This window comes from Papio anubis, chromosome 7, assembly GCF_008728515.1.
Source record: "Papio anubis isolate 15944 chromosome 7, Panubis1.0, whole genome shotgun sequence".
NCBI lineage: Eukaryota > Metazoa > Chordata > Mammalia > Primates > Cercopithecidae > Papio > Papio anubis.
In genome coordinates, this window is record NC_044982.1 from 16,240,625 (window position 1) to 16,252,714 (window position 12,090).

Sequence of the window (12,090 nt, forward strand, 5' to 3'; positions counted from 1 at the left end):
TTCGGTGGGGGGAACCAGGGTCAAGAATGCTTCATAGACAGGTATTTCATAATTATCAAAGACCCTTGAACTTGATGGGACTTTCCACTTTTCCTTGTTGTGGGGTATTTAATATGATAACCTGATTGAAGTTTGGATATCTCACATGACTTTGAGCCGAACTTGCAATCATAATTCACAAAATAACTAACACATATTAAGTGCTTTTCATGGGCCGGACTCAATGCTAGGCCCTTTATAAATATGTTCATTTAATCTTCTCAACATTTTGCAGATAGGGAAACAGATGCTTAGAGCGTTTAAGTTGACCCAGTTAGCAAGGATAGTGTGAATTTAGGGGTCGAATTGGAATCCCAATTTCCTTAGTCCCTTTCCGCCGTGAACAATTCCCTCCCCCGGTTTTCGCAGTTCCGGTTCTCACAGGGTCCCAACCACTAGGAACCCGTCACTTCTCGCCCCGCCCCCCTTGGCCCCGCCCTGCCCTGATTTGCCCTGCCTCGCCCTGCCCCGCCGCGCCCCCGTCCCTTGGCCACCCTCCCCTCTGGGCCCCGCCCCTCCCGCTTCAGGGTCAAGCCCCAGCTAGCGCTGCGAAAACCACATTTCCCAGAGTGTACCGCGACGGCCGGGGTCCTCACACCGATGCTCGCTCGCCGACGCCATCTCTATAGAGAGGAACTGCGGTACGGCCTGTGGTCATGGCGCTGTTCCCGGCCTTTGCGGGGATTAGTGAGGCTCCCGATAGCGGGAGCTCCAGGAAAGGTAAGCACACAAACGAGCCGAAGAAGGCACTTGGGGGGCTTAAGAGGCCGTTTTTCGGGCCCAGGTCTAGCCTTTTGCCTTGGATTTTTGTATCCCAGAGTTCTCCGCGGCGCTGCAAAGCCTTCTGGGAAAGGCTCAAGACCTCCTCCGAGGTCTGGGGCCCAAAGGCCTGTTCTGGGCCGAGGTTGTAGAGTTATGGAGGGGTGGAGAGAGACCAGCAGATGCCCTGGAGCTGGGACTTCTCTACGATGTTGTTAGGTCCTGTTCTTTTTTCGAGCCTCAGTTACTTCATCTTTAAATTGGGAATAGTGATACTCGACATCTCAAGGAAACCCTTGATGCAAATGCAGAATGTTTTTATTACGTATTCCTTCCTTTCCTGTTTTACTTATTTGTGAAATGCTTATTAGGTTGGTATTACTTAGCAGCCTAGAGCTAGGGGATTAGTATCCAAAATCTAATCATTTTCTCTCTGGACGGGCACAGCACCCAGTGAAAAGAACTAACTTTTATTCTTGAGGGCCTACTGTATATCAGGTTATGGCTTTACACATTTTACTTAAGTCCCAGACATTTCCAGCAGAGCTGCATTGTTCAAAATTGGGGTACATAGTTCATTTAAGAAGTAATTAATCCTGGCCAGGAGCGGTGGCCCACACATGTAGGTGGAAGGATAGTTTGAGCCCGGGAGTTCATGACCATCATGGTCAACATAGCGAGACTCCTGTCTCTTAAAAAAAAGCTGGGCATGGTGGTACACACCTGTAGTACCAGCTGCTCAAGAGGCCGAGGTGAGAGGATTGCTTGAGCCCAGAAGTTTGAGGCTGCAGTGAGCCATGATCTTGCCGCTGCATCCCGCCCTGGGGGGCGGACCTTGTCTCTTAAAAAAAAAAGAAAAAGTAATTCTAAATTATGTGCCATATGCGACAGAGCCCAATTGAGTCTTACACGTCTGTTACATCCTCTCATATAGTTCCTACACTTTTTGTAACGTTTCTCCTAATTTTTTTTTTTCTTTTGAGACAGGGTCTCACTCTGTTGCCCAGGCTGGAGTGCAGTGGCGCTGTCATAACTCACTGCCGCCTCAGACTCCTGGGCTCAACTTCCTGCCTCAGCCTCATGAATAGCTGGAACTACAGGTGTGCACCACCAGGCCTGGCTAATTTTTTTTAATATTTAGTAGAGACGAGGTCTCACTGTGTTGACCAGGCTGGTCTCAAACTCCTGAGCTCAAGCGATCCTCTGCCTTGGTGCTCCCAAAGTGCTAGGATTACAGGCATGAGCCGCTGCGCTCGTCCTGTTTCTTATAATTGTGAGTAATTTCTTGTGTAAAGTTGTAGTCTTCCCTTACTAGACTGTAATCTCTATCAGGTTGTGCAGTGTTTGTCTGTTCATTGGAGCATAGTTAGCCCCAGCACAGGTCCAAAATATAATAGGTGTTAAATAAATATTTTCTAGATGTACAGATAGATAGTAGTTACTTAATAATTATGTGTTGCACGAATGCATGAGTGCACCTAAAAAGTGTATAGTACAAGATAGGATGTTATACATATCGTAGGTTAACTACAGGATTAATTACTTCTTCTTTTTATTTATTTATTTATTTATTTTTTGAGACCAAGTCTTGCTCTGTCGCCCAAGCTGGAGTGTAGTTGTACGATCTTGCCTCACTGCAGCCTCCTCCTCCCAGGTTCAAGTGTTTCTCCTGCCTCAGCCTCCCAAGTAGCTGGGACTACAGGCACTCGCCACCATGCCTGGCTAATTTTTGTGTTTTTGGGAGAGACGGGATTTCACCGTTTTGGCCAGGCTGGTCTCGAACTCCTAACTTTAAAGTGATTTGCCCGCCGCAGCCTCCCAAAGTGCTGGGATTACACTTGTGAGCCACTGCACCCAGCCCAGGAATAATTACTTCTAATAGAAGGTTCAAAGAAGGCTTTATGTAGGAACTAATTTTTTTTTCTTTTACTTTTTTTTTTTTTTGAGGCAGTCTCAGTCTGTCACCCAGGGTGGAGTGCAGTGGTACAATCTCAGCTCACTGCAACCTCTGCCTCCCGGCTTCAAGTGATTCTTGTGCCTCAGTCTCCCGAGTAGCTTGGATTACAGGCGTGCGCCACCACTCCCAGCTAATTTTTTGTATTTTTAGTAGAAATGGGGTTTCACCATGTTGTCTAGCCTGGTCTGGAACTCCTGAGCTTAGAGGATCCGCCCACCTTGGCCTCCCAAAGTGCTGGGATTACAGGTATGAGCCAATGTGCCCGGCCTGCTTCTTTTTTTTTTTTCTTAAGTAGAGACAGGGTCTTGCTATGTTGCCCAGGCTGATCTCAGACTGCTGGGCTCAAGTGATCCTCCTGCCTCAGCCTGCCAAAGTTCTGGGATTACAGGCATGAGCCACTGTGCCTAGCCAAGAGTTAAGTTTTGGATGGATCTTCAGGAGAGTAGGATTTGGACAAATAAAGATGGTGGAAGGGTATACCAGGGCCTTCAAGTCCTGCAGAAGAAAAACATGAGAACTGCAAATCATCTAGTTTGTTTGGAGATATAGTGGCATAAAGAGGAGCCTTGGGAAATGTGGTTGGGCTGGTGGTGATGAAGGGTAGTGATCTTCAATAACAAAGCTTTATCCTTTTATTTTGAGAGGGGGAAATCGAAGTTTTGCAGAGGAGTCTTACTCTTAAATAATATTTATTTGACATCCTCTGGATATCTACGATCAGGAAAATGTGTGTAAAAGTATGTTTTATAGCCGGGCGCGGTGGCTCAAGCCTGTAATCCCAGCACTTTGGGAGGCCGAGACGGGCGGATCACGAGGTCAGGAGATCGAGACCATCCTGGCTAACACAGTGAAACCCCGTCTCTACTAAAAATACAAAAACTTAGCCGGGCGAGGTGGCAGGCGCCTGTAGTCCCAGCTACTCGGGAGGCTGAGGCAGGAGAATGGCGTAAACCCGGGAGGCGGAGCTTGCAGTGAGCTGAGATCCGGCCACTGCACTCCAGCCTGGGTGACAGAGCGAGACTCCGTCTCAAAAAAAAAAAAAAAAAGTATGTTTTATAAAGTATTGTCTTTTGAAAAAATGTAAACACAACATTATCTCCTGTAGTGAAAACAAGCCATAGTTCTTTTCTGGTCATTTTCACTTACCAGTCAGTGTTCACGTTTCACAAGATGTTTCAAAAATGGGATTTTACAGTTGGATTGTTCAAGTCAATTTCCAAAATAAAGCCAACGTTGCATTTTGTGGATGTATGCCTTAGGTCTCTTTCAATATAGGTCAGTTTTTCCCTCTCCTTCATTCCATGTGGTCGATTTTTTGAGGAAACCGTGTTATTTGTCCTGTAAACGTTTCCCACCAAATCCTCATAGTGTCACTTAACATGCTTCTGTATCCCAGTATTTCATATAAACTGGTATTTAGCTCTAGTCAATTAGTTATTCAGATTTAATCTTTTTGTTGAAAGTACCTCATTGGGGGAGCAGTGCACTTACTATGGAATCATATCAGGAGGATGCCCTGTCTGACGTTTTCTGTTTTAGTGATGTTAAGATTGACCAGTGGATTCATGTGTTTGCAACCTGTTTCATCCCATATGAAGCAGCCTGTGAACCTTACAGCTAATGATTTTTGCAGCCATTTATGATTATTGTTTAGATTCATTATTATTTCATTGAGGTTGCAAAATGGTTATTTTCTAATCGTATCGTTCCTCCTGTATTTATTAACATCAGTTATTCTATGAAGAACTATTGGGATACCCTGAATACAGTTTAGGTAGGAAGGAAATATAGGATAAATACTTTTTTCTTTTTATCTTTTTCTGAGACAGAGTCTAGCTGTCGCCCAGGCTGGAGTGCAGTGGTGAGATCTGGCTCACTTCAACCTCCACCTGTGGTTCAAGTGATTCTCCTGCCTCATCTTCCCAAGTAACTGGGACTACAGGCATGTGCCACCACTCCTGGCTAATTTTTGTATTTTTAGTAGAGACAGAGTTTTACCATGTTGGCCAGGCTGGTCTCAAACTCCTGACCTCAAACGATCCACCTGCCTTGGCCTCCCAAAGTGCGTGAGCCACCTCGCCTGGCCTAGGATAATTACTTGATTACTTGATTCATTCCTTTCGTTAGTTTCAGAATAATGAGTTGGGGTCCCAGTAACTTCTCGAGGTGACCAGTGAGGTATGAAGTCTTTTGTTTTCATTATGAAGTCATGAATTTTTAACGTTTATATTTCAATCCATTGCAGGTAGGCTTTTTTTTTTTTTTTTTTTTTTAAAGAGATGAGGTTTCACCCTGTCGCCCAGGTTGGAGTGTAGTGGCGCGATCATAGCTCACTGCAATCTCCAATTCCTGGGCTCAAGCAGTCTTCCTGTCTCAGCCTCCTGAGTAGCTAGGACTACTAGTGTGCACCACCACACTCAGCTGATTGATTTATGTTTTTAGAGATAGGGTCTTGCTACATTGGTCAGGCTGATCTTGAACTCCTGGCGTCAGGCGGTGCTCCCGCCATAGCCTCCCAGAATGCTGGGATTACAGGCATGAGCCATCATGCCGGGCCTGACCCAATCATCTTTATTTAATAGCTTTCTTGCTTTCTGTCCAAAGAGATGTCCAGGAATCATCACTTATATTTTCTGTTGTGGCCTGGAGTTGGCCATTTCTCCAGGGAATCCTGGTTTCTTTTAGTGGAAAATGGTATGGATATATGAAAACCACACACTGGGTTGTTAGGGGTATCATCACCACTGTGTTGTCATTACTTCTAGACTTTTTCAGTGGATGGAACCAGGAAGAGAAAAATACATCAGGAATTCATATTAGTATTTCCACTCCAAATGTAAGATTATGAACCTTTTACTTCTTTGATTTAATTTTAAAATTTCTGTATATGTTCAAAATAACAGTGTTAATGTGACTAATACTAAGAGTTTCAGATTTTTTTATGGTTCTATTTGTTTTAAGGACGTAGCCCACAGTGGATATGCGGTCAATTTACTGAGTTTGAAAATCACTTGAAACAATTCCCTGTGTGATTTTACCACCAGTTTGATATATGGTGATATAAATGTAAATGTTTTCCATTTTTAGGCATTGTTTTTCTTTTTAATTTGATTTTGCTTTATAATGTTATAAAACACTTAGTCTAATGTTAAAATTGTAAACCAGGTATATTCAGAGAAGAAAAGCCTTCCATCTCTGTTTATCCAACATGTCACTTTCCTTCCCCTGCAGACTAACATTTTCATTATCCCATGGTATCTTCCCATTTTTTTTTCTTCCTTTCTGTATCTATAAGCAACTACATTTCCCCTCTCTTTCTTAAATGCGTACTATTCTGCATTTTACCTTGGATCCTGGAGATCGCTCTACACTCTATAGAGATCTTCCTCATTTCTTTTTACTAGTGCACAGAACTCCATCGTGTGGCTGTCACATGCTTTATTCAACTAGTCCCCTATTAAGGACATTTGGACTCTTTCCAGTCTTTTACTGTTATAAATAGAAGCAGTGTACTTTTTGCCTTACACTATAAAAATGTTATAAAAATGTAAAATAGTATTAGCAAGAAGTGGGTGCAGAGTTTCAATTAAAAAAAAAAAAATGTTAAACTCCTGGACAGGAAAGACAGCCAATACCAAAATGAGTGAGAGGGGCGCTGTTCTCCTCTTTCTGGCTGCCATTAAAAGTTAGGCCAGGGGCCAGGCACAGTGGCTTACACCTGAAACCCCAGCACTTTGGGAGGCCAAGGCGGGCAGATCACTTGAGCTTAGGAGTTTGAGACCAGCCTGGGCTCTAATAACAACAACAAAAACTAGCAGGGTGTGGTGGCGTGTTCCTGTGGTCCCAGCTACTCGGGAGGTTGAGGTGGGAGGATTGCTTAAGCCTGGGAGTTGGAGGTTACAGTGAGCTGAGGGCTCACCACTGCACTCCAGCCTGGGTGACATAGTGAGAGACTCCATCTTAGAAAAAAACAAAGAGGCCAGGATTTAAGTAGGTATCACATTCAGTAATGAGCCTGGTGGGGCTATGTTTAGTAAAATTCATTCTTTCAACCAACAGGAATAGGAGCATCCATTGTGTCAAGAGCAGCAGAGAGCGCCCAGTATCTAACCCCTTCAGTTCTGGAGCTTTTCTTCCTACCCTCAGATTGTTGACTAGGATTGTGTACCCTAAAACATTGTTGCTTGGGAATCAAATATTTGACAGATTTGGAATGGAAGATGGTGTATTAGTTTATTTAATCTTCGTATTATATGAAGCATATTATCCGTATTTGGGGAAGAAACTAAACACATTATCTTTTTCCTCCAAACCTTTTTCTTCTTGTGTCCAAACATCAGAAAATGGCACTACCATTCACCCAAACCGAAACTTAGACACACACCCATTCAGTTCTTTAGTCCTTCCAAACAACTCTGAAAGTCCTTAGTTTCTCCGTAGGCTTACTACCACTACCTAACTTTTGTCCCCTGGATTACTACAACAGCCTCCTAAAATAGCATCCCCACCACTAGTCCTACCATTGCTCCCTGAGCCACTCGCCACACTGTAGCAAGAATTTTAAAATGTCTTTATTTAAAAACAACACTATGTGACACTGGCTGGTTTAAATGCCTTACAACTACTAACCTACTGAATTCTCATAACAACTGTATGAAATTAATACTCTTCAAATGTAGGCACAGAGGGAGCCGGTAAGTAACTTCTGAAGGTCCCATGGTTAGTAAGTCACAGAGTCAGGATTTGAACTCAGGCAATTTAGCTTCAAAGTGTTTGCTCTTTTTTTTTTTTTTTTTTTTTTTTTTTGAGATGGAGTCTCACTCTGTCGCCCAGGCTAGAGTGCAGTGGCATCTCCGCCCACTCTGAGAGCAACCTCTGCCTCCAGGGCTCAAATGATTCTCCTCCCTCAGCCTCCTGAGTAACTGGGATTACAGGTGTGCGCCACCACACCTGGCTAATTTTTGTATTTCTAGTAGAGATGGGGTTTTACCATGTTGGCCAGGCTAGTCTCGAACTCCTGACCTCAAGTGATCCACCCGCCTCAGCCTCCCAAAATGCTGGGATTGCAGGCACGAGCCACCATGCCTGGTCTAAAATGTGTGCTCTTAAATGCTGTTCTTTGCTGCTGATCTTTCAAACAGTATATCTGATTTTGTCACTCTCATTCAAAACATGACCATCTACCCATTGCTCTTAGGGTAATGCTAAGCTCTCAAACATGTTTTTTAAGGCCCTACCTCTCCTGCCTCATTTTGCCCCCATTTTCCCTCAGTCCCAATGTCCAAGCCACAATCACTTCTCCTATTTCTCAGTGTCTATTTCCCAGACACTTTCTAGGAGCATATTTCCTTCACTCCTCCTCCTTTAGATCTTAGCTGAGATATTTTCTAAGGCAGTTTTCTCTGATTCAGACCTTGTTTGAATTAGGGAGCGTGCTCTCATTATTCCCTGTCTATTTTCTCTCTCTCTGCATTTGTCACATTGCGTAGAAGTGACTGCTAGTAGGGTAGCTCCATGAAGGGAGTGCTGGGTTTGTCTTACTCATCGTGCATTCCTAGCACCTAGACCAATACCTGGCTGTTGGTAAAAAATTGCCAAATGAAAAAAAAGAGACTCAGAGAAGTTACTTTGTTCAGAGTTGCACAACCAAGAAACAACCAGTTTGAACATAGGTCCTTCTAACTACAGAACTTGTGTTATAAACCATGCTATGGTATTAGAACATTGAGGTTTTGGTCCTTTATATAATACCTTTGGAATTCCTGGGCCTCTTCAAATTGTAGGTTAACTGCTATGGAAGGGCTGACTTTGCTCAGGTTCTCTGTAATAATCATCTTAAATGCAGTTCTCAGCCATGTTTGCTGGTGCTTTTTGTATAAATAAGTTTGTGCTCCCAGATCCTTTGTTAGGCTTATTTATTTTAAAGGAACAAATCTCTTCCATAATATATACACTACTTTATTTATACAATTGGCCCTAGAAATGTTTTTTGAATTACCGTCTCAGGAGGAGCACTTACGTCTGAGTTCACTCAAAGGAACTAGTAATCAGTGCTATTTCGTTATAATAGAAGGGGAATGGATGTAGAACTTGGATATTTTATCCAATTATAGTTAAAAATCTATTTTAAAGTTCAGATCTTTTCATGGCAATTCCTTCCTCCCTCTATGTGTAATAGAATTAAAGCATTTTTACTAGTGATGGAGAAATGGGGTTACATAATAAATGTTCATAAAAAGTATTTCAGCTGAAATTATTCAGTGGTGATTCATTATATTATTTTCTGTTAAATTATGCTGAAAATTTATACATGCTACATTTCTACCAGATACCTGCCTATTTTTGTTAGGCAGTAGTTCTAACGTGGTTTTTCTGCCTGATGTTTCCACATTGCTTGGTGTGTATGCATAATAAAATGTATGGCAGAGTGTTAATTTCCAGGCACATTCTAACTCGTAATTTACTAACCTGCAAGGACAAAAGCCTTGTCAGCCAGTGGGATTCTCTTTCTTAAATTGTAGGTATTTGGTGTGCTGCTGGTCTTCTCTATAAATGTTACATCTTGCTTAGTATTGGCACAATTACCTATGTACACATTTTATATCCATCAAGTATGTAAATTACGTGAGGATGTAACTGTTGAAAAGGACTTTGCAATCTGATTAATAAAGCGTCTGTTCATCTCAGATCACTTTCTCCAGAATTCTGTTGAATTAAAATTGAATTTAACAATGCAAGTTTTTATTTGACAGTGAAGGTTATAATTATAAGCCCCATGTGAGCAGAACCTTTCTTGTTCCCCACTGTACCCCCAATACCTCGACCTGTGCCTGGGCGTGGAGTTGGTGTTCAGCAACTTATGTCATGATTAAATATACATTTACAGTGAAGAAAGGAAGAATTATACTAGTTGTACTTTATACCTAGATAATGGATTTTTTTTGAAGATTTCAAATTTCTTCAGTTCATTTGATTAGGTGTTGGAGTATAAACATGCAAAGATGTGGTGCATATCCCCATTCATTTTATTTATTCAACAGATATTTATCGAGTCCAGTTGCTTTGTACCAAGGCACTGTGCTAGGAGTTGGGAATACAGTAGAGAATAGTCATGGCCCTGCCCTCATGGGGCCTATAGTTTGGGAAGTGACAGATGGGAGGAGGGGAGGGAGCTGGAAACTTGGATATAAGAGTTGTAAGCCAGTGGTGTTTCTTTTTTCTTTTGCCACTTGTGTAGTATCACAGTAGTCATTACTAATCTGGTCCCTATAAGGATTTGAGTTGTTGACCCTTGGCTTAGAGTATAGTGGGAAGATAATGAGATTACAATGTGAAGATTGCCATAAGAGCCCCGTGTACTAACTGCAGGGAGACTTTAGGAGAACAAGCCCCCTTAGCTGAGAAAGTGAAGAGAAGCTCCCATGGTGTGGGATGGAGAGAACTGGATGAAGAGTCACAGATTCAGGTTCAGATGCTTGCCCTTGGCCACAGCTGGGACTCCAGCTGTTGGTCTATAAGGGAGGGGGTGGTGTCCAGGTTGAGCTCTGAAGAGCCATCTCAGACCCAGCCCCTCCCTCTGAACTCCCAACTAGAGAGCATCCCTGCCTTTTCTGTTCTTCATGTTGGACTTCTCTGCAAGATTCTCTTTGAAAAGTGAGTTCCTTGGCTAAGAAAAGTTTGAAAATTCATGGACTAGAGGACTTCCAAAATCTTTCCAAGCCTGCCATACAGTGAGTATTACTTCTGATATTCCCTGCATGTCTACTGCTAATATGCTATCAAAAAATAAAATAAAACACAACTACTTGTCAGGTGAAAATACCTTTTGCTCCACAGAAGGTCATTTGATTGTCATGAAGGTCACAGAGGATCCATCATGATTCAGGTTCAAAACCCAAGAGCTTTTTTTTTTTTTTTTTAAATAGAGTTGGAGTCTTCCTTATGTTGCCCAGGCTGGTCTTGAACTCCTGGGCTCAAGTGGTCCTCCCTCCTCAGCTTCCCAAAGTGCTAGTATAATAGATGCACTGGCCAAATTTTCTTTCTTTCTGAATTTTTTTCCCCCATAGTAGTGCCATACAGCAAAGCCTCAATTGCATCCTTAAAAGCCTGGCACAGTGGTGGCACGCCTGTAGTCCCAGCTTCTTGGGAGGCTGAAGCAGGAGGATTGCTTGAGCGTAGGAGTTTGAGACCAGCTTGGGCAACACAGCAAGACCCCATTGCTCAAATTTAAAAAGCCTTTCTTGTGTCTTCTGAAGGACTTTCTTTGAAGAGTCTCGCGCTGTATGTTGTGATGTCTGTATTTCTTTACATTTTCTTCCAGCTGTCATCACTATCTAGAATATTTATGTAGAAATATACTGGAATTGTTTGAGAGCATCTTTTCCTGAATTCTGTTTGTTCCATCTTTTTCCACTTTTCCTTTTTCATGATAGAATCTGATTATTGTGGAAATAATTTTGATCTCAGTGAGCAACAGGAACTAGTTTCACATATCTTTTGCCAGGAATTAGGCCCAAGTGAAGGGAACCAACCTCAGAAGGAAAAAAACAGTAGAAAGTTGCATGAGCATTTGTTTAGCATTTACTAGGTATGACCTTACTAATTACTTAACCCCTTTGAGTCTTAGTTTTCTCTTCTATAAAATGGTGATCATAATACCTGCCATAGAGCCTTGTTGTGAGGATTAAAAGATGAAAAGGATTTAAGTGATTAGCCTGGTGTTTGGCCTGCTGTAGGCACTTAAGTTGGAATCTGTCACTTCTTTCCCTTTTTTCTGTGCTGTTTAATATTCCTTCCTTTCTTTGAGATTTTTCTTCCTTCCTCTTTTCCTTCTTTCTCACAAGTATTTGTTGAACACCTACTATAAGCCAGTGATTAAAACAGCACCTGTTGTCAGGAGGCATACATTCTGGTGTCTCCTCCATACTAAGATGCAAATACTGATACGGTTTGGCTCTGTGTGCCCCTCCAGATCTCATCTTGAATTGTAATCCCTATAATCCCCAAGTGTCAAGGGAGGAACCGGTGGGAGGTGATTGGATCCTGGGGGCAGTTCGTCCCGTGCTGTTCTCGCGATAGTGAGTGAGTTCTCATGAGATCTGATGGTTTTATAAGGGGCTCTTCCCCCTTGGTTCTTTACTCTTTTCTCTGCTGCCACCACATCAAGAAGGTCCTTGCTTCCTCTTTGCCTTCCACCATGATTGTGAGTTTCCTGAGGCCTCCCCAGCTATGTGGAACTGCAAGTCAGTTAGACTTCTTTCCTTTATGAATTACCCAGTCTTGGGTATTTCTTTATAGCAGTGTGAGAACGGACTAATACAGTTACTGTAAGGAGC

The 12,090-nt window shown here is 42.6% G+C and overlaps 1 protein-coding gene across 3 annotated transcripts in view; it reads left to right on the top strand.

Moving 5' to 3' along the window:
- The first annotated feature begins 462 nt into the window (after nt 1-462).
- NRDE2 (NRDE-2, necessary for RNA interference, domain containing) overlaps nt 463-12,090 on the top strand; it is a 52,325-nt gene continuing 40,697 nt past the window's right edge. For 2 of the 3 annotated variants that reach the window (XM_003902154.3, XM_009212127.4), the window contains exon 1: nt 463-759. In XM_003902154.3, the coding sequence (XP_003902203.2) occupies nt 696-759 (64 nt within the window). In that variant the 5' untranslated portion in view covers nt 463-695. Of the gene's footprint in view, nt 760-11,803; nt 11,837-12,090 lie in introns of those variants that run through there. The other variant, XM_031667914.1, reaches the window with a different exon arrangement.